Consider the following 23,493-nt stretch of genomic DNA (forward strand, 5'->3'; position numbering starts at 1 on the left):
GAGGGGTCAGCTTTCAGCCTCCCCTGGCAGCTGCATAGATGCTCCCCACAAAGGAGAAGCTGCGATATACATATTGAAACATAACTAATCTTAATGCCAACAGTAATGGAAATTATACTCCATTATCTTTAGCTCAAATAAGAATAATGATATTGAATTAGCTTGTAGGTATTTTCTTTTTATCTTTGTAAAATAGAAACATTTCAGTAAATCTGGCTATAAAGTACATTTGGATTTGAAGCAAATCTTGTTTTCCCATTGACTGCCTTTTGAAAATTAAAGATGCTTTTCCTAAGCTTCAGTAAGAGTGGCTGAGAAGGGTAGGAGACCATCCTTCCCAGTATTGTTTTAAATCTAGGCTCACTCATTGTTGGTTAGGTTGTTTTGTTTGTTTTTATCACCGACTCCTTCGAATGCCTTTCCGTAGATACATTCCCAAGCTGGAGAACTTTCTCCACTCTTGAGAAAGCCTCCGAAGTTATATCTGCGTCTCCTCCACACACCCAGTGCTTCCTCTGGTCCATCAAGCGCGCCATGTCCAAGCGCACTGCCACAGGGGAAGGGACCGCTAATAAGGACACGCTCCAGGCCCTAAACTGCCCGCCACGTCCCTGAACTCTGCACGATGAGTCCACCTCATCTTGCACTTTATCAATTCTCAGGCATATATTTTTTTTCACATTTTTAAGTCGTTCCAAATTTAAGGTGCTTCTAACCAATGAGGGTATTTCAATGGCAACTGGCAGCATTCTTTTTCTCTCAGTGGCATGTACAAATGCTGCTTCTTATAGTCAACGACATCTTCAATTCAAGGAAATAGGATTAATTCTTCAGTATCTAGTTTCAAAATTTTCTAAAAGGAGCTGGTTCCCAGGAAGTGGTGATCATGTGAGAGCTTTGCTCAGCAAATGCAAATAAGTGGAGACAACTTGTCCCAAAAGCCAGACCTTGCTGTGACGAGGCAGGCAATAAATCATCAGCTAAAACCATACTCCTACCCCTAAACCCCAGACACCACTACTCATTCATTCAACAAACACTGCTAACAACTACTGTGTGCCAATATGTGCCAGACACCGCAGGCCTTGGTGATATTACAGCAGGAAATGAGATGAACCAAGTCTGTGTTCTAAGGGGTTTCTATTCCCACGGGGGATTTGGGGGAGACTCCGAGATTCAAATGGGCAAGAGCTGTGCTGTGCTTAGTCCCTCAGTCGTGTCCGACTCTTTGTGACCCCCTGGACTGCAGCCGGCCAGGCTCCTCTGTCCATGGGGTTCTCCAGGCAAGGATACTGGAGTGGGTTGCCATGCCCTCTGCCAGGGGATCTTCCCGACCCAGAGATTAAACCCAGGTCTCCCACATTGCAGGTGGATTCTTTACTGTCTGAGCCACCAGGGAAGCCCACGAATACTGAGTGGGTAAGCCTGTCCTTTCTCCAGGGGACCTTCCTCACCCAGGAAACAAGTCAGGGTCTCCTGCATTGCATACAGATTCTTTACCAGCTGAGTTACCAGGGAAGCCCTCAAATAGGCTTACACAGACACAAATTAGGTAAATTCAGATAATGACAGTGAAAATTAAATATTGAGGAAATCCCTGGATGGTCCAGTTGTAAGATTCCCCACTCCTAATGCAGGAGGTCTGGGTTTGGTCCCTGGTCAGCGAACTAGATCCCACAAGCTGCAATTAAGAGTTCACATGGTTATCGTTATCATCTTTCTAAATTCCATATATATGTGTTAATATACTGTATCGGTGTTTTTCTTTCTGGCTTACTTCACCCTGTATACGAGACAGCAAAAGAGACACAGGTGTATAGAACAGTCTTTTGGACTCTGTGGGAGAGGGTGAGGGTGGGATGATTTGGGAGGATGGCATTGAATCATGTATATTATCATATGTGAAACGAATCGCCAGTTCAGGGTCGATGCATGTTACAGGATGCTCGGGACTGGTGCACTGGGATGAACCAGAGGGATGGGATGGGGAGGGAGGTGGGAGGGGGGTTCAAGATGGGGAACACAAGTACACCCGGGCCAGATTCACATCAATGTATGGCAAAACCAATACAATAATGTAAAGTAATTAGCCTACAATTAAAATAAATAAATTTTTTAAAAAAGTTCACATGCCCCGAAGAATATTGAAGATCCTGTATGCTGCAACTAAGACCCAGCATAGTCAAAAAAATTTTAAAATAATAATAAAATAATGATTCTAGAGAAATTGGATAGGGTAGCTATTTTAGATCCGTGGTCAGGGCAGCTCTTTGAGGGGGACATTAGCACTGAGACCAGAATGTAGGAAGGAATCAGGATACAGACACCCAAGAACAGAAAATTCTAGCAATCTTGAGATCAGAGCAAGTGGCTAAGCCCAAATTTGGTGAGTGCAAATAACAAAAACCTAGACGCTAAAGACAGGTGAACGAAGTGAGGGGAGGGCAGCAGGAGATGACTGAAAAGAAGGGTGGGTGTCAGAAGGCGGGATCCCCACCACTTTGACATTCCTCATAGAGGGCTGTGCAAGAGCAGGTCAGGGGAGGGACGGATATGTCAGGTAGACTTTCTCACTCTCCTTTTTGTTACTTGTTTTTGACATCTCTGCAAGAAAGCCCTTAGGAATGAACATCTTTGTCCAGACCTAAAATTTCCCAGGAGTTTTCCTATCCATCCAGAGTTTTCTTCTGAATTTGGATTCTTATTACCTGCTAAGTCCTAAGACAAACCACTATCTTTTCTGGGTCATCGTCAGTAACCTTCCTCCTAGTTTCATTTTGCCATTTCCATGTTCAGCTCATCAGAAGATGACACTTAAAGAAGAAAGCCAGGATTTATACCTGGAATGAAAAACACAGAGCACCCGCCTTTCTCTGTCAATGGATGCAGGAGACACCTGTCCACCATGGCCTTGCCAGCTTCCAACCAGAGTAAAACAAGCACTGAGGATTGCAAGAAAACAAATTTGCATGGTGGTGCAAAGGTCACATGCAAATTGGTTCATGCCTCCAACATGCGCAAAAGACAATAGCTAAGAGCTGAGTCTCCCTGCCCCTGGCCTGCCACCCTTTGGCCTGATGACACCCAATGGCACAGCGCTGTTAAATCCCACAGCATGCCCGAGCCTCCTGCTTCCTCGTTTAAACTCTTCCCTATCGCCTGTAAACTACAGATGTGAGAGTTGGGCCATAAGGAAGGCTGAGCACAGAAGAAGTGATGCTTTTGAACTGGTGCTGGAGAAGACTCTTGAGAGTTCCTTGGACTGCAAGCAGATCACATCAGTTCAGTTCAGTTCAGTTCAGTTCAGTCGCTCAGTCATGTCCGACTCTCCGCGACCCCATGAATTACAGCACACCAGGCCTCCCTGTCCATCACCAACTCCCGGAGTACACTCAAACTCATGTCCACAGAGTCGGTGATGCCATCCAGCCATCTCATTCTCCGTCGTCCCCTTCTTCTCCCGCTCCCAACCTTTCCCAGCATCACAGTCTTTTCCAGTGAGTCAACTCGTCGCATGAGGTGGCCAAAGTATTGCAGTTTCACATCAGTCCATCCTAAAAGAAATCAACCCTGAATGTTCATTGGAAGGACTGATGCTGAAGTTGAAGCTGTAGTACTCTGGCCACCTGATGCAAACAGCTGACTCATTTGAAAAGACTCTGATGCTGGGAAATGTTGAAGGCAGGAGGAGAAGGGGACTACAGAGGATGAGATGGTTGGATGGCATCACCGACTCAATGGACATGAGTTTGAGCAAACTCCAGGAGATGGTGAAGAACAGAGGAGCCTGGCGTGCTACAATCCCTGGGGTTGCAAAGAATCCAACACAACTGAGCGACTGAACAACTATCCCCTGTGATCCTTCCAGTACCCTCTCCTACCACCTGGAAGGTGCCAGCAGCAGCCTTCTCCTTGGCCCCCATGCTTCCTTCTCCCCGCCACTGCTCAACACATCTTACTAAAATGCATACTCAGATGCTCTCATCCTCTGCCAGAACAAAGTAACAGCTCAGGGAAATCCGGAAGGTCTGTGGATGCCAACAGGGTCCGGATGTTCTCTGGGTCTCCTTGAATGGATAGGAGAGGTTGCCAGGTTGTGTGTCCCTGGAATTCAGGGGTGTGAGTTAGTCCCTCAGTTGTGCCCAACTCTTTGCATGGACTGGAGCCCACCTGGATACTCTGTCCATGGGATTCTTCAGGCAAGAATACCAGAGTGGGTTACCATTCCCTTCTCCAGGGGATCTTCCCAACCCAGGGATCAAACCCATGTCTCCTGCATTGCAGGCAGATTCTTTACTGATTGAGCTACCTGGGAAGCCCCAGAATTAAGGGGAGGGGTTGAGAAAGAGGCTGAGTGGGGCCTCTGACCCCCACTTCCACCAGGGCAGCTCCGCTGTCAGCTGTTTACATGCAATAGTTCTGCCAAGGTATTTAAAACAGTTTTATTTCATTTTTTTAAAGATTTGTTTTTTGATGTGGGCCATCTTTAAAGTCTTTGTTGAATTTGTGATGATGTTACTTCTACTTTATGTTTTTGTTTTCGTTTTATTTGGCACCAACGCATGTGGGATCTTAGCTCACTGACCAGGGATCAAACCCACACCCCCTGCGCTGGAGGGCAAAGTCTTAACTATTGGACCACCAGGGAAGTCCCTAAAACAGTTTCATTTCTTTAAAAGATTTGAACTCTTCTGGGAGTGAAACAGAGGGATGGATTTCAGTCCCAGTGTACCAAGGGCACATCTCACAATCTTAGGCAAATTAGCAATCCTCTTTGAACCTCAATGCTTTGTCTATAGAACAGTTTTCCAGCCTCAACTATTGATATTTGGGCCCAGAGAAGACCGTGATGTTGGGAAAGATTGAAGGCAGAAGGAGAAGAGGGAGACAGAGAATGAGATGATTGGATGGCATCAACAATTCAATGGACATGATCTTGGGCAAACTCTGGGAGATAGTGAGATCTGGCATGCTGTAGTCCATGGGGTCCCAAACAGTTGGGCATGACTTGGCAACTGAACAACAACATTATGTCTTGGGGTAGGGTGTGGGAGAGCTGCCCTATGCATTACAGGATATTTAGTAGCATCCCAATCTCTACCCACATGATGTGAGGAACACCCCCACTCCCTGCAGATGTAACAACAAAAAATGTCTCCAGACCTTATTATTAATAAATGTTCCCTTGGGACAAATCACTCACATTGAGAGCTGCTGCTCTAGAAGACTTAAATATTTACCTGTCTTGCAGGACTACGGTAGCATTAAATGAGATAATATATGAAAAAGTGCTTGGCAAACTGCTCTTATTAGACGTCTGTGGGAAGCAGCTGACTTACAACCTGACAAATGCAAATAATTGTACACTCAATCCCGAATGTGATGAGAAAGATACTGTGCACATTCAGAGCCCTGAGATGTTTATCTTTTTGTCTATCTCTTTAAATCTTTGTGATACTTTATCTCTGTCAATCCATAGACAGTCATTCATTATGTCAGGGTGACATGAATTCTAAAATCCAGAATATTTAGAGCTCAGCAATCCTGGATGTTAACCCCTGCTTTCCCAGAATGAAAATAAAGTATGTTTAAGGGCATGCAGATCAATTCAGAAGGCCAGTTCTTCTGTGTTTATCTATTTACTTACTTCTTTTATTGAAAAAAAAAAAGGTTACAGAAGGAAGACGGACACTAAAAAGAACTATGTATCATTCAACACTCAGGTAGATGTTGGGAGATGGAATGACATTGCAACAGGATTTATGCACATGTATGACCAGTTTCTGAAACTCAGTACTCCTCAAGTGGTACTGATGATAAAATGAGAGTTGATCTTTATAGACGGACTAAGATCTAGCACTGTGCTCCCACGATGAGCACAGCAACTTGCTTGCTGTTGCTGCTGTTATTGTTTAGTTGCTAAGTCGTGTTTGACTCTCTGCAACCCTGCGGGCTGGAGCCTACCAGGTTCCTCTGTCCATGGGATGCTCTAGACGAGAATACTGGAGTGGGTTGCCATGCCCTCCTGCAGGGTAGCTTCCCAATCCAGGGATTAAACCAGGGTTTCCTGCATTGCAGGCAGATTCTTTGCCACTGAGCCACCAGGGAAGCCCATCACCTTGTTTAAATCTTACTAATTATCCTTGGAGGGTATCATCTCCCCTGCTTTAGCAGTGGGGAAACTGTGGCACAGAATCTTGATGGAGCCCACCAGTGTGGCCATGATTTGAGTTCAGTGTGCTGAAAGCCAGCGTTGAGACCATCGCACAAACTCTTCTTCATCATGTTTCATCCTTCTGGCGAGTAAGAGGTTTGAGCTTTCAGCAAACACAGGCTACCTTCACACATGACCCTGAGCCTCCCAGAACACATTTGCACTGTTGTCAAAGCAACACCATGGCTCAAATTTACAGTCAGATAATCAGGCCAGAGGGAAAGCGCGAGAGAGAAAACCAGGTCTTTAATGCTGGAGAAGAGGATCATCTGGTTAAAACACAGCCAGTCTCCTTCTTGGGTGTGAGAACCAGAATGGCTGCAGTCTTATTAAAACAATATATTCCGCAGACAACAGTTTTATGTCAAGCAGAGAAAACATACAACCATAGTCCACAGTTCTGTTGTACCCTATGTGAGTGCCTGGAACACCCTGGCCACCTCGGGAAGGTGGTTTACCATCCTGCCCATACTAACAGGGCTTCCCAGGTGAGGCTAGAGGTGAAGAGCCCTCCTGACAATGCAGGAGATGCAAGAGATGCGGCTTCAATCCCTAGGTCAGGAAGAGCCCCCGGAAGAGGGCATGGAAACCACTCTGGAATTCCTGCCTGGAGAATCCAGTGCACAGAGGAGCCTGGCGGGCTACAGCCCAGGGGGCCGCGATAGTTGGACACGACCGAAGCGACTTAGCCCACACCATACTAGCATCGTTCTAATTTCCAATGAAAGCTGACCCTCCTCACTTAATTAGGTTAAGTTTAATTGCTTCATTAGTCCTCTTAGTCCCAAGAGCTTCAAAAGTTACTTGACTAGGGCTAAGGAGGAAGATAACAATTTTGCATCTCTCAGCCAAACTGCAGGAGCTCTTCCTTAGGACCAGCACACAGTAAAACGAGCGTAGTTTTCCAACCCTCCTAAAGGATGCATCTGTCCAACTTTAAATCATAATCTCTGACAATTTACTGAGCTCTGAAAGTGCCTCATGAGACTATTTACTTCGGAGGTTCATAAGCTTCATTCCTTCAAACCCTAAGGAACATCCGTGGAAGCTTCTCAGGGTCAATCACAGGCCAGGGAAAGGAGAAGTGACAAGGGCGAGGTCAGGCTGTGACTCACTGGGTGCTCCCACTTCTGCTCCTGTTTCATCTGCTTTAGATGGGTCTTCTCAGAAGAGGGCTTCCCAGGTGGTGCAACGGTGAAGAATCCATCTGCCAATGCAGGAGGTGCAGGAGACGTGAGTTTGATCCCTGGGTCGGGAAGTTCCCCTGGAGAAGGGCATGGCTACCTACTCCAGTATTCTTGCCTAGAGCATCCCACGGACAGAGGAGCCTGGCGGGCTGAAGTCCACAGGGTCACAGGGAGTCAGAGCAACTGAGCACACAGCAGGCACGCTCCTCAAAAGACTTCCTTTAAAAAAAAATTGTTTCTTCTACTAAAGTACTCTCAAACCACTCAATCTGTATAACCCTCCCATTTCTGGAAAATGAAACTGAGTCAAATACAATGACAAAGAACTGATTAAAGGTGCTGCCGTCTATGGGGTCGCACAGAGTCGGACACAACTGAAGTGACTAGCCAGTAGCAGTAGCCCATCAGCCAAGTCCAGGTTTCCTTGGCTCCATGTGGAAGGCGGGAATCATCCTTGAAACGGGAAGATTTTCTGCTTTGAAGGCAGGCACAACTGAGTTCAAATCTTAGTTCTCCACTCACTACTTATGGGATCTTGGGGGAAATCATTAACCTCTCCTAAGGACAACTTCCTCATATGTAAACTGGAAATATAAAATATCCAACAAGGGCCAGTGCTCTGTAATTAATAGTTATGATCATTATTCATTGAAGGTGCTCTTAACAATAATTCCCTTCCCACTGCCCACCTTCCTGCCCCCTTCCATGAAGGCTGGCAGTGAACAGCTCATGAAACATATTATCAGATGGGATGTGGGATGCCTGTGAACCGTGGGAAGGCAGGTGGACATCTTCCTTAAGTGAGTAACATACAGGAAAATAAGGTTATCACGGGGGTTCAAGGGAGATGGGGAAAGTAACTTGCAGAATTTGCTGCCCTTGACCAGGGGCACCCCTCAAAAGAGCTGCCCGAGATGCCAGAGGCCCCCGCCTGCAGTGTCTCTCTCAATCACGCTGACCTCACCTCGAGAGCAACAAATTCCCGCAGCTTTTCCAAACCCAGGCTCTGCTCACCCTGCCTTCTTTCTCCCAGCTCCCTTAAATGATGGCTGAGCAAATGCCTCCGAGACCATCTTCAGCTAATTTCCTTCAAGACATGCAAGCTGCTAACGCTGGGAGGCACAGATAGTGTGGAATAGCAAATATGGCCAAAATTAGATTAAAATAACCTCCTGATAAACAAATTACTCACTGAAAATAAATATTGGACTAGCGCGACCGAGATAACTAAAAGAACAGCACCACCACATGGCAGGAAGAGGAACTACAGGAGGCTGCCTTTTGTGGCCAGCGCCGATCAGCTAGCTCTCCCAACTAGGGGGAAAAGTTTTCCCCTGGGGGAAAAAATTACTCAAGAAAAAGAGAACCAAACAGGGAAAAATTAGCAAGTTGAGTGCGACATGACATAACAGAGGTCTGGAAGCCCTCCCGGTCTTGTCCCCTTCTCTCTCACTGCATCGTTCACCAGCCTCACAGCAGAGACTCTGGCCTCTAGTGCAGGCACCTGCATATGTAGGGCACCTCTCACTGGGTCCCCTTCGGATGCTTGTATGGGATGGACCAGGGACTTTCTCAACTAAATGCCAGATGCGACCACAAAAAAAAAAAAAAAAAAACGAAGAAAAAATCCTAGTACTTAGAAAGCATTTAAATTCCTTTCAGCTTTTGATTTTATCTTCTTTGGGCTAAGTAAACCTACCCTCTTTGGTATCTACCCTTGGTATGCACAGGGCTCAGGATTCAGGGGTCTAGAGCAGATAAGCTCTGCAGTCCACAAGCTGTGTGCATTAGTTAAGCTCTCCAGGCCTCAGTTTCTATACCTGTGAAATGGGTATGAGGAGACCTCCTTGCTAGGCGACATGTATATACATAGTTGATGACACTCAAGCCGGTCAATGGACAGTAGATATCTGTGTTGTCACGTCCATCCCACCCTGTGCTGGCTGTAGCTTGCTAGTCCAGATTCACACAAAATCCATCACAGCCATCCATCCCAGTGTGACAAATGCAAAAATCGATCCATATTATCTGAGGTCCATTTCTGTATCATCACAGAAATAACACGGCTCGCTTCTCCAGCAGTTATGGTGACAGAAAGCACATCCGGTCTGTAATCACACCACAGTGCGATTCTTTCCAGGGACAGGAATTGGGCTGGTCTCTTCATTAAGGCATATTGGAAGCAGGTATATGAGGCTTAAGTCAGGAAATAAGAATTCTTCCTCAGTTAACACTGTGGTACAGCAGCAGCCCCCAACCTTTTTGGCATCAGGGACTGATGTCAGGGGTGGAGGGATGGTTTCCGGATGATTCAAGTGCGTTACATTTATTGTGAATCTTACTTTTAGTATTATTATGTCAGCTCCACCTCAGATCATCAAGCGTCAGATCCCAGAGGTTGGGGACCCCTATGCTAGAGTTTCTCTGGGCACAGCTCAGTGAGAGGTGTGGGGGCTCTAGTAGGGACCCCAGCCCCCATGGAGGTATACCCTGCAGGAAAAACACATGCATACATACACAGAAATACATACACACATACTCATAGGCAGAAATACAGGAATCATTGATTGCAGGATAGTTGGTTCTTAGAAATATGCATGCCTGTGTGGCTTCAGTCATGCCGACTCTTTTCAACCCCATGGACTCCAGCCCACCAGGCTCCACTGTCCATGGGAGTGTCCAGGCAAGAATACTGGAGTAGGCTGCCATGCCCTCCTCCAGGGGATCTTTGCGACCCAGGGATGGAACCCGCGACTGCTGCGTCTCCTGCATTGGCAGGTGGGTTCTTTACCACTGGCACCACCTGGGAAACCCAAAAACGGGGAGGGGAAGAATGAAACCAATAGTTTTGGGGGGGTCTAGACAACGGATTGTATTATAATCACCCAATTCATGAAGAGACTGGAGCTTAATTATTCCACTAAAAATAAATGATAATTATGTGATGTGACAGACATGCAAATTATTGCTATAAAGGCCACCATAATACAGAGGCAGCAAATCAACATGTGTTACATGTATGCAATGTTAAGTGTCAAATACATTTCAATTTTAGAAAAGATTAATAGTATCCTAGGTTTTCAGGGAGCCCTATATTTTCATGAATGTGTCTCAGAGGCCACCTTAAGGCAAGAATCATTGGGAAATGGACAGAGAGAGCTCTCAGCTCTCTACTCAAAAAAAAAAAAAAGATTGAACACCACTGCACTAAGCAACCCAGAAGGTCTTTTCCGGCTCTAATGGTCTGACTCCATGGCCCTCACCTGGAAACTAGAGGGAAAACACTCCCTAGGTAGAACCCAGGGGTACCTAGCTTGTCCAGACAGCCCAGGAAGCCAGGAGGACAGATTCCAGGCCCCGTGGTGACCCAGACTGTACATGTGAACCCCAAGAAGGCTATTCTGCCCCACAGCTACTGGTGTGTGTCAGAAGTTCAAAGGAACTACCGTGCCTACCATCCTAAAACACTGACGCCCCACTGAGAACTAAGAGCTCCTAGAATTCCCACAAAAGCCTCAGTCGGGGCATTCCTTACATGGCTAGCCATGTACATGACATTTTGCCACAGAGCATCTCTCTGACCATCACGGCCTCCGGTCCCTGCACAGCTGATTGACAGACCACGGGAGAGGACCGCTGAGAGCCTGAGAGGCACCGAAAGGCCCTTTCCCGTAGCAACAGGATGCACTGTCCCCTGGATCCCGCTGGACAGGCTTCCCTAGGGAGATCACAGAGAGCCCCTCTTCCTGCCCGGCTTGCCCCAACTCCCCTGCATTCGCCATCCCTCCACTAACTCACTTTCCCATTTCAAGCACCCTCCCCATTGCCCCAAACTGCTGCAAACTCTTATGCAAACGCCCAGAGTCCTCTAAATGAAAACTCTGAAGCTGGAGAGTGGTCTGAAGCAGAACCATCACCCTCTTATCAAGACATAGGGCCTGGGACCTCCCTGGCTGTCCAGTGGTTAAAACACCATGCTTCCACTGCAGAGGGCATGGGTTCAATCCCTTGTTGGGGAACTAAGATCCTGCATGCTACACAACCCATTAAGAATTTTAAAATAAATAAATAAGATGTAGGGCCTGAACCAAAAAGTGCTTCAAGCATTTCCTTGTTGTGAGAATGTGACCTTTAAAGCTGGGCAGCAAGGTGACTGCCAAGGCATCACGTGAAGACTCACCACTGGAGCCGGTGCAGATCAGAAAGAATCCCACAGCACACGCTCATGCCAAGTATCCCTGCCAGGGCCTCCACTTATCCGAACTCCATTTATAACTAATGCTCATGGAAGGATGTCAGGGTACATACTACCTGGAAAATTCCCTGGTAACTCAGTGGTAAAGAATCTGCCTGCCAATCCAGGAGACTGGGGTTCGATCCCTGGGTTGGGAAGATGCCCTGGAGAAGGAAACAGCAGCCCACTCCAGTATTCCTGCCTGGGAAATCCCATGGACAGAGGAGCTTGGCAGGCTACTGTCCATGGGGTCACAAAAGAATCAGACAGGACTGAGCAAACACACACACACACATGGACACAGAGAACAGAGCAGTTGCCAAAGACGACGGAGAATGGGAGAGGCGTGGAGTGGGAGTTTGGGGTTAGGAGACGCAAACTATGTTGGGTAAACAAGGTCCTACTGTTTAGCACAAAATACTCAATATTCTGAGATAAACCATAATGGAAAATAATATAAAAAAGAATATATATAAGTGAGACACCTTGCCGTACAGCAGAAAGTAACACAACATTGTTAAGCCAACTATACTTCAATAAATTAATAAAAATTTAAAAAGGGATAGGACAAAGGACCATGCATTGTTTTGATTTACTGGAGAAAAATAATTGCCTGCCATAGAAGCCTTATTTCTTAACTAAACCTTTATTAAGTTTTGGGGATAAAAAGCTAAATGTTTTTGTGTAGGATAAAGCATAAAAGGGTAAAACTTTCACTACAGGAAGAGTTTGCGTTTGCACATGTGTGGGTAGAAAGAGGGAGCTGATAGAATGAAGGCATGGGCTCTGGATTAGAGCATTCCATGTACACACAAAAGGGACCCTTGGATGAGCAATGACCTTAATTATTAGGATTCTAAATTTCAGAAGTTATTGGGGAAAATGCCTAGAACTTCCACGTTTATTTTGCCCGCTGTTGCTTAGAGAGAGAAAGAGACGAGAGCTGTCTTTTGGTTCGTTCGTCTCTGCCTACCAGCGACCTTCCCTTCTTTGGCTTCTCATGCAGAAGCTGCTGCTGCTGCTAAGTCGCTTCAGTCATGTCCAACTCTGTGCAACCCCATAGATGGCAGCCCACCAGGCTCCCCCGTCCCTGGGATTCTCCAGGCAGGAACACTAGAGTGAGTTACCATTTCCTTCTCCAACGCATGAAAGTGAAAAGTGAAAGTGAAGTCACTCAGTCGTGTCAGACTCTTTGCGACCCCATGGACTGCAGCCCACCAGGCTCCTCCATCCAAGGGATTTTCCAGGCAAGAGCACTGGAGTGCGCTGCCACTGCCCTCTCCCATGCGGAAGCTACTTGATGGAAAAAAAGAGCTGAAACAAAATAACAAAACTGTCCTAATGCAAACTGGTGTTCTCTGGCTTTCTTTGTTACAGTGGGGGGCTCCAGGCTCCCAGATCCCCCAGCCCTACTCTGTTACTGGTGGGGGTTACCTCGCGTCACTTACTACTGATAAGACTTTGTGACTGCAGATTGCCAAGTCCACCCGTGTTTACTATCCGCAAGGCAGTAGATGTGTCCTTTGGGCTCTATTTTGACTAGGAAATATTCTCCTTTTGTGACACAATCATGTTGTTGTTGCTGTTCAGTCACTAAGTCCTGTCTGACTCTTTGCAACCCCCACGGTCTCAAAGGAGGATTCTTTACCACTGAGCCACTAGGGAAGCCCCATGATGAAATTATAGAGATATACTAAGAAGGATGGCTTTTATTCTGATAGGTATAAGTATGAAGGCCAGAATAACCACCAGCTAAAAAGAGTGTGCTTTCAAGAGATAAATGTTCATGGAAATATTCCAGATACAGTGTCACATGGTGAGGATTTGAATTTTAGACAAAAATTAGCTTCCTGCATTTAGGTTCAGTGGAAACAATCTCATCTGGGACCCAAATTAACAGTCCATGTCAAATCTTAACTATGCAAGAAGGCATTTGAAGACAACTGCAGAATTCCATGACAACCGTCTTCCCTGCAGTATTCCAGCCAGCCTAAATGCAGCAGCAGCACACACATTCAGACCTCACATGGCACACCACAATGCTTAGGCTGGCAGAACAAAGATGGCGACTGCTCCTGCCCAAATCCATGGAAGACCCTGCTGTTGAAACACAGCCCTCTTGAGCCTTCCCACGTTGTTGGTGGGAATGTGAACGGTGCAGCCACAGTGGAAAGAAGCATGGAGGCTTCTCAGAAACAAAAACTAGAGCTACCATATGACCTACCAATTCAACTCCTGGGTGTGTGTCTGAAAGAACCAAAGCCAATTCCAAGACATACATCCATTCCAGTATTCAGAGCAGCATTACCAGTGATTGCTAAGATATGGAAGAAACCTAAGTCTCTAACAACAGATAAATGGATAAAGGAGCGTAGTATATGCAGACATGATGGAATACTATGCGGCCATTAAAAGGGAAGGGCATTTTACTGTTTTCCACATCATCTATAGAATTAGGGGGCGTTGTGCTAAGTGAATAAGTCAGAGAAAGACAAATGCTATATGCTATCACTTACAGGGAAATCAAAAAATACAACAAACCAGTGAATATAACACAAAGAAGCAGATTTACAGACAGAACAAACTAGTGCTTAACAGTGGGGAGAGGGAAGCGGATAGGCGCAACGTAAGGGTACAGGATTAAGAGCTGAAAACTATTAGGTATGAAATAAGCTACAAGGACATATTGTACAACACAGGGAATATAGCCAATATTTTATAATAACTATAAATGGAATATAACCTCTAAAAATTGTGAGTCACTTGTACACTTGTGATCTGTATAATATTGTACACTAACTATACCTCAATTTAAAAAAAAGATAAAAACACAGTCCTCTTTCCTGCTGAGCTCAAATATGATCTCAGAATCCTTCTACCCACACATGGGAATTGGCACTTGTAGTAGAACTTTCTGCCCTCCTTGTGCTAAGATTCTCTAAAGCTCTAGAACGTGTTCCCTCCCAAGTAACTTCTGCATGTTCATAACGACTTTCTGCCATTCGTATTCCTACCTCATTTGAATCCACAGGAATGAAGCCAGTGCTGGGGAATTTAAGATCAATAATGGAAGGGCTTCCCTGGTGCCTCAATGGTAAAGAATCTACCTGCCAATGCAGAAAATGCAGAGTTTGATTCCTGGGTCAGAAGGATTCCCTGGAGAAGGGAATGGCAACCCACTCCAGTATTCTTGCCTGGGAAATCCCATGGACAGAGGAGCCTGGTGGGCTACAAAGAGTTGGACATGACTGTTGCAACTAAACAACCATGCAAGACAAAACAAGCCCTTCTATAAAATACCAATAAAGGTATTTAGGAGAGATCATTTGAAATCCTGAATGAGCTCCAGCTCCTATATAGTCATATATACATCAGCGATTCTCAGAAGGAGGCAATTTTGACATGCTAGGGGATATTACCATTGTGTAAAGACAGTTTTGTTCATTACAACTGGGAGTGCACCTGGCATCTGGTGAGTTGAGGCCAGGGATGCCGCTAAACATTCTGAAATACACAGGAGAAGCCTCAAGAACTCAGAATTATCCAATTCAAAATGCCAAGAGTGTCAAGGCTGAAAAACCTTGGTAAACTGTAAGATTGATTAATGGCAGAAAGAACTTTAGAGAAGTTCTCATCCAACTGTGATAGGATGGAGGTAAGATTCAGACAAAATGTATGTGGACAGCTCAGAAGAATTAGCAAATAGCCCTATACATCCTTCTAACGGGGAAAAAAAAAACCCTGTTTTATATGCAGAAGATGGCAGGTTATCACTTCCCTGACAGTCTATCTTTATAGTTAAACAGACATGAGAACTAAGATCATTGGTTCTATTGCATTCAGTAGAATAGGGTAGTAGAGGATGGTATTGCCGTTTTCATACATGTAAATATCAGAAATCATTCATTCATTTCAACATTTGGTACACAAATACTTGGGGCCTCCCAGGTGGCTCAGTGGTAAAGAATTCACCAGCCAATAGAGGAGAAGAAGGAGACATGCATTGTGAAGATCCATGGATCAGGAAGATTCCATGGAGAAGAGCATGGCAACCCACTCCAGTATTCTTGCCTAGAGAATCCCATGGACAGAGGATCCTGGTGGGGCTACAGTCCATGAGGTGACAAAGAGTCCAACATGACTGAGCAACTGAGCGCACACACACACACACACACACACAAATGTTTATTTTAACCTTTATATTGTGCTGATGCAAGTAAAACAGCATTCAGCGAAGATGACCCTTGCCATAAAGAGCTTGCAATCAGCTGGTAGAGGTGGGCAAATAGCAAATTCAATGCAGTGCAATCAATGCCGAGTTGAGACAGCCTATGTGTGCGTAAAGGGGGGGCATCTATCTAGCCTGGTCTTGGTAGTTAGGGAAATGTTTTCAGAGGGAATGATGGCTGAGCTGAGCTCTGGAGAGAGAGTAGACATTAGAAACTCTTAAAACTGAGCCCCTAGGACAGCCCACTCCATTTGCTAAGCTCGACTAGTGTGTTGAAGCCCAGTTAATCTCCAAATCTGAATCAATCAGTATTTGCACTGGATACGGTGGCAGATTTTATTTTCTTGGGCTCCAAAACCAACTGCAGACTGTGACTGCAGCCGTGAAATCAAAAGACACTTGCTCCTTGGAAGAAAACCTATGACAAATCTAGACAGCGTATTAAAAAGTAGAGACATCACTTTGCCGACAAAGGTCTGTATAGTCAAAGCTATGATTTTTCCAGTACTCATGTACAGGTGAGAGAGCTGGACCATAAAGAAGGCTGAGTGCTGAAAAACTGAGGTTTTCAAATTGTGCTGGAGAAGACTCTTGAGAGACCCTTGGATTGTAAGAAGATTGAACCAGTCCATCCTCAAGGAAATCAGTCCTGAATTTCATTGGAAGGACTGTTGCTGAAGTTGAAGTTGCAGTACTTTGGCCATCTGATGCGAAGAGCTGATTCACTGGAAAAGACCCTGATGCTGGGAGAGATTGAGGGCAGGAGGAGAAGGGGGCGACAGAGGATGAGATGGTTGGATGACATCACTGACTCAGTGGACGTGAGTTGGGCAAACTCCAGGAGATGGTGAAGGACAGAGGAGCCTGGCGTGCTGCAGTCCCTGGGGTCACAAAGTTGGACACGACTGAGTGAATGAACAACAACATAATAACAAAAACAATGAAAAGCAAGTCAAAGAAGCATATTCCAATATGGAGATCGAATTGGCTTCTTCTCTGCAATATCCCCATAGCCTGCAGGTAACACTTTCTCATCCCCTCCTGCCTGGAGGGCTTTCTAACCGCTCACTCTTCACTCCCTCACCTGATCAAACCACCTCCACTCTCCCTTCAGGTCAGGCACCTGTGGATAGACCTGAACACTGTATCACGTTCCAATAAACCAAATGAATCCAAGAGTCAGCTAGTCTTTCAGTCTACAAAGGGAAGCATTATGTGATACGACTCTCTCTGCACTTGGAGCTGAGACAGATGTGTGGTGATGGGGGGTGATTTTTTTTTATTTATTTATTTATAAGTTTTATTAAAGCTCACCTATTACCCACAGGCCTCGGGCTCCCTACAGAGAAACAACTATCACAATTGAAGCAGCTGGTTTCCAAGGTGACAAATTAAAATAGATGAAGAGGTAAGGGGGAGGGGAGAATAAAAACATTAAGCTGAGACTTCTTCCCTCCCAAGTGCATGGTGCCTTCTACTATATTGCTCACATGAAACTGACTCCCAATGTAATTAGACCAGGGCTACGAGGCAAAAAAAAAGAAAGAAAAATCTCAAATTATTCAGACCCCCAGAGCTATGCTTTTGCAATCACTCAAGTAACCAAGAAAGGAGCCAACTTTTTAATACAAATTGGTTATCAGTATCTATACTGGCCGAGCTATTACAACACCCCATCTGCCTAAGAATACAGTCATAAGCTGAGTCCTGAATCAAAGGGAAAAGTCAGGCTTCCCACTCGCTCTCATAAACTTTTCACACGTAGGACAATCCGACTGGAAACTGCAGTTTATTCCAACAGTTCTTAAGGGCTGCTGGTCCCATCAGAAGGAGCTGGAGAGTTCCTCAGGTCTGCAGTAGACACCGTGTTCCCGTTAGAGTGGCTTGTGTTGGCAGTATTATGTGCGGGCACATCCACATCCATCTCTCCTTGCAGCCCTGAGCTTGGAACAGCCACAGTACCCTCCCTCTCACCCCAAAGAGCCAGGAGTGGCTCAATTGCCTTCCAGGTTGAAAATGAGCCATGGAGACAGAAGAGCATCTTTCACTGAACTCAGAGGGGAAAGAAAGCACCATGTTCCAAAAGAGGCACTTACTGGATTTCAGCAGTGCTGCCAGAACTTCAGCGGCTGCCCTGGGGAAAGAGAAAGAAGAGTGGTCAAGTCAGTGTTCCAAGGTCTTTGTCAGGCCAGGGATCCACGGCCAGCCTGCTCATTGCTGCCACCTAACTGCCCCATTAGTAACCAGGTAGCAGGCATTCCCTGGATTCTACTGCTGGCCATTAAAGGGCCAGGAATGGAGAAATCGTGCTGAGTGAAGCGTCTGTCTTGCAAATGGGTCTCAAGAGTCCCTTCTGCCGCTGGGAGTCTCTCCCTAACCTCCCACCACCTTCCTCACACTCGCTCCTCCCAGCCAGAGCTCTCACAGGCCCTTGATTTATACCTGGAAACCCTGGGGACCCTGTGGAACAAGTTGGGAGGGGGTGAGCCTTGGAGGCTGGGTGAGTGCAGCAGTTCACTGCAGACTTCTTGAAACACTCAGGGCCCAGGGAACACACTCGAAAACATTCACACATTGGAAAATGAAGTTGATTCCTTAGGGCAGAAAAAGGCTATATTGCATTTTTCTTCCAAATTCATTGTTTTCTTCCATAAAGGAATTTGACAGCCTTTGCAACAGCGAGAGGAGGCACAGAGCATGAAAATGCCTTTGGTCCAAGGCTTAGTGACTTCCGTCTGCTCCCTGTGCCTGGGAAGGTCACACAATGACCCACTCATATGGCAGAGGGAAACTTCACGGCACTGAGGACTCTGTGGTGTGATTCTGGGAGGGAGAGTGGGTTTGCTTTTTAAAAAACAAAAGAAGTGTTCTGTACAGCCGTACTAACTTATCCTTAAAGCCTATTCAACAGTAATGCTTTCAAATTGTGAGGCTGGAAAAGACACTTGAGAGTCCCATGGACAGCAAGGAGATCAAACTAGTCAATCCTAAAGGATATTAAGCCTGAATAACCACTGGAAGGACTGATGCTGAAGCTAAAGCTCTAATTCTTTGGCCACCTGATGCAAAAAGCCAACTCATTGAAAAAGACCCTGATGCTGGGAAAGATTGAAGGCAGGAGGAGAAGGGCAGGACAGAGGGTGAGATGGTTGGATGGCATCGCCAACTCAGTGGACATGAGTTTGAGCAAACCCGAGGAGACAGTGAAAGACAGGAAAGCCTAGGGTGTTACAGTCCATGGGGTCATGAAGAGTCAGACGTGACTTAGCAACTGAACAACAAAAAAAAAACAGTGATATGTTCCCAGCACCCTTCTGAGAACTGGGGGAACAGGCCAAAGAAAATATATCACTATTCCAAGATTTCATAGACATGGGAGCTGAACTGAGGCCCCAGACCCAGAAATCTCTGTTCCCTTCTTTGCTTCTTACACACCCATTGGTCTTCAGAGCTTATCTGGCACTTACTTTGCCCTGGTCTCTGCGCAGTTGATAAGGAACAATTCTCTTTGCAATATATTATGTACTATTTCCCTGGTGGCTCAGATGGTAAAGAATCTACCTGCAATGTAGGAGACCCAGATTCAATCCCTGGGTCAGGAAGATCTCCTGGAGAAGGGAATGGCTACCCACTTCATTATTCTTGCCCGGAGAATTTCATGGACAGAAGCTACAGGCTGTGGGGTCACAAAGAGTCACATATGCCTGAGCAATTAACACTTTTACATTGAGTAACAGAGCTATGGTGAAAAATAATAGTAACAAAGGAATGAACAAAATAAAATAAAAACTAAATAAAATGTAAAAAAGTAAACTAAACTAAAATAGAAATTAGGCACTTGAAACATGATTGCTCCCCATAACCTATGAAAGAATCCTGCAAAGCAGTAGCCGGATGCTCAAAGGCCCAAATCCATGCTTGGGATGACTCCAGCCCAGTGAGACCCACCCAGCTTCAGGACACTTGTAAAGAAAGCAAGGCTAGTTTTCATCAATGGACTACGTCATTTCTCCTTCCTAACCACAGTTTCCTTGAATCAATTTTCAGCTTCCTCAGCCACCCTCTTTTCAACTCTGCACAGTGGTGTTGCAGGAAGGGGAACACCTTCTTGTCTAACATCTGGAAATGAATTGTCCAAGGAGACACATGTACTGACAAAACAAAAGGCATTATTGGGAAGGGGCGCCTGGGTGGAGAGCAGGGGACCCAGGGAACTGCTCCGCCACGTGGCTTGCCGTCTCGGGTTTTATGGTAATGGGATTAGTGCCGAGCTTGTCTCTGGCCAATCATCTTACTTGATTCATATCTCCTCTGACTCAGGGTCCTTCCTGGCAGTGCATGCATCTCTCAGCCAAGATGTATTCCATCGAGAAAGATTCTGGGAGGTTGGTAGGGTACACGGACTGGCATCTCCACCCTCCTTCCAGCCCCTCCCAAATTCTCCTGGTTACTTTTTTGGCATAATGAACTGTGTTCATTATCAGGACCTCTTATTTCAAGATAACTCATGCAAGTGCCTGGCCAAGGCAGGCAGTTTCAGCTAATGGGTTCCTGACCTTAGTGACTCTAAAAAGAGGCACTTTGAAGGCATTGCTGAGATCCCAAGTCAGTGTGGAAACCCTATGAGCCACAGTACAGAAGGCCTGGCTTGGGCTGAGACAAAATGAAAATCAGTATTTGGGTTCAAAAGAAGAGTAGCCACATTGAGTTCATCAAAGAGGGTTAGTAGAGAAGAAAGAAACTGTAGAAACAGGAAAAGAAAGAATGGGGGTATCCCAAGCAAGATATCTAGCCTAGTCTTAGATCACAGACAGGTCTCGGGGCAACCCTGCATTTCTGATTTGCATGGCATGTTTGTTTGGGGGATTCACTATCGGGTATTGCTCCATGGAAAAGTGAAAGTGTTAGTTGCTCAGTCATGTCCAACTCTTTGTGACCCCCACAGGCTGTAGCCCACCAAGCTCCCCTGTCCATGGGATTCTCCAGACAAGAATACTGTAGTGGTTGCCATTTCCTTCTTCAGGGGATCTTCCTGATCCAGCGATTGAACCTGGGTCTCCTTCATTGCAGGCAGATTATTTACCATCTGAGCCAGCAGGAAGCCAGTAGTGTGATGACACAATAAATAAACAGGGATCCAAACAGTAACAGGATGCAGCAGAAAACACACGGTAAGTGCCACATTAGTCAAAGACGGGAGACGGATTCCGGAGGAGCCAGAAAATATTTCTTTCTTTACAAATACTTTGTCTTTCTAATTGAGGGATCAATCTGTAATACACCAAAGGGCACATTTAGAGCAACGATGCACATCAGGTTTGAGACCAAAATCCAGTACAAGTTTAGATACAATTTCATAGATAATAAGAAGCCATTCCATTTCTTCGATCAAGAGGGTATCGTGTCAAGGATGGAAAAGTGAGAGGAAGAATTTGAGCAAAGAATTGAAGCAGGAGGAAAGGGGGTAGAGCATAGCCATAAGACATGACAAGGACTGGCTAGAACCAACTAGATCCAAGGAGGCAGGGGATTCAATTTCCAATAGGCTTTGAGCCTCTTTAGGCGCTCAGTGTGCTATATCAGTGTAAGCTAAGTGACACACCCACCAGAGCCAGGACAGCTCTGAGGCCAACCATAAAAGGCGAAAAGTGGGCGGTGGTCCAGTTTCTAGAAATCTCACTCCTCCCATGAAATAAGAATAATCCTCCCTGCCTTGTGAAATTTACTGTTGTTGTGAAGTCACTAAGTCGTGTCTGACTTATACAACCCCTTGAACTGTAGCCCGCCAGGCTCCTCTGTCCATGGGATTTCCCAGGCAAGAATACTGGGGTGGGTTGCCATGCCCTCCTCCAGAGGATCTTCTCAACCCAGGGAAGCCCAGCCTATGAAACTGCCCAGCTCATAAAAACTAACCACAGCATATTTCAAGGCCTCTCTTGTGCACCTTCTGTGAGACTCCACACTCTATCTGTAGAGTATGTTTCTCTCTAAATAAATCCACTTTTACCTATCACTTTGTCTCCAAACTTCTTATAAAATAAGAACCTCAAATTCACCAGGAACAGAATCAATAAGATTTGATGATAAACAGGCCAGAGATAAAGGGCAAAGGAAAGGGAAGAGTCAATGACAGCCTGGAATTTTTAGCCAAGGTAACTGGGAGAACAATTAACCCAGGAAGGAGGGAAATTGAGGTGTTTAGAGAAGATGTTGAGTTTGATTTGGGACTTGCTGAGCTCAAGATGATGGGGACAATGCTACACAGAACTATTCAAAACGCTACTGCAAGCAGATTGAGGATTCTGGATGACATCCAGAGTTGGGGTGTGTATTTATGAATCACTACAGTTGCAACACCAGTTATAGCCACAGAAACAGGGGATATCTTTGAAGAAATTCAATCAAGAGCTGAATAGAGAACTGGTCCAGAGAAACATCGGAACTAGAGGGAATGAAACCCCTAAGAAACTCAGAAAACGCACAGTCAAGGGGGAGGAAATAGAGGGGGTTCAGTTTAAAACTGTAAGTCGCTAGATTTTCCAGGCACAGTGTTTTTCAAACTGTAGGTTGTGACCCAATTGTTTGTTGTTGTTAGTCGCTCAATCATGTCTGACTCTTTGACATGCCATGGACTGTGGCCCATCAGGCTTCTCTGTCAATGGAATTCTCCAGGCAAGAACACTGGAGTTTATAGCCATTACTTTCTCCAAGGGATCTTCCTGAAGAATTCCATTGACAGAGAAGCCTGCAATGTGGCAGAAACCCAGATTCTTTACCATCTGAGCCACCAGGGAAGCTGTAGGTTGTGACCCAATAGGAACTGCAAAATCAGTTCAGCAGTTACCTAACTAGCTTCCTTAATGAAAATGAATAAATTGAACTGGAATAAAATATATCAGAGACATCTCATGCAGCAAAGCTTAGCAGTGATCTAGGAAACCTTATTTCAAGGCCCATACACACACCGTGTGCCTACTGGGCAGATAATATAAGTAATTTCCTCTAAAAAAAAAATTAAGTTTGTAAAGATGCAGGTTAAGGTATAGGATCCATATAAGATCTAAACAAGAGCAAACGACTGGAATCAGCTAATGAACTAATGAGCAAACAGAAAGTGTTTGATCCCCCACGTCGTGCGGAAATCCAGGCATTCATGTGAGTGTCACCGAAAGCCTCTGGATGTTCGCTCTGTCTGGTGGTTAAATGTCTGGAAGACTGGTTCACTAGGTCTGAGTTCTGTGCTTGGCTTCTCTCCTGACCCCCTGGCATAACACTAAGAACGTAAAACCAACTATTTCGCCAACCAATGGTTAAACCAACAAAAAAGCAAAAATGCAAGCAGCTAAAGTTTAAACAAGTAAGAAGATGAGTGAAAGTGACTTACTTCCACGCCAAAAAAATCAAGCCCACAGCATTGAATGAATGAATTGGTGTTCTAGACTGCCCCCTGCTGGACATGTACATTCAGCACCCATGGTTCTGATAAGTTTCACTGGTTCTATATTTTTGAGATGCCACTATTCTGTTTAAACCTATACCATCATCCCATGTGGTTTGAACTGCTCAGTCCTCATGGGATTAAAACTAGAAATGCCAAAATTTCCTCCTCTGCCGACTCTCCCTGAGTGTA

The 23,493-nt window shown here is 45.5% G+C and overlaps 1 protein-coding gene across 2 annotated transcripts in view; it reads right to left on the reverse strand.

Moving 5' to 3' along the window:
* The window catches only part of AGBL1 (AGBL carboxypeptidase 1), a 943,700-nt gene that overhangs the window by 792,165 nt on the left and 128,042 nt on the right, over nucleotides 1–23,493 (reverse strand). For both annotated transcript variants that reach the window (XM_088829673.1, XM_055417758.2), the window contains exon 6: nucleotides 17,960–17,997. In XM_088829673.1, the coding sequence (XP_088685799.1) occupies nucleotides 17,960–17,997 (38 nt within the window). The remainder of the gene's footprint in view (nucleotides 1–17,959; nucleotides 17,998–23,493) is intronic.

The sequence above is a fragment of the Moschus berezovskii genome, chromosome 21 (assembly GCF_049115385.1).
Source record: "Moschus berezovskii isolate FMDL1 chromosome 21, NW_MosBer_1.0, whole genome shotgun sequence".
Classification (NCBI taxonomy): Eukaryota; Metazoa; Chordata; class Mammalia; order Artiodactyla; family Moschidae; genus Moschus; species Moschus berezovskii.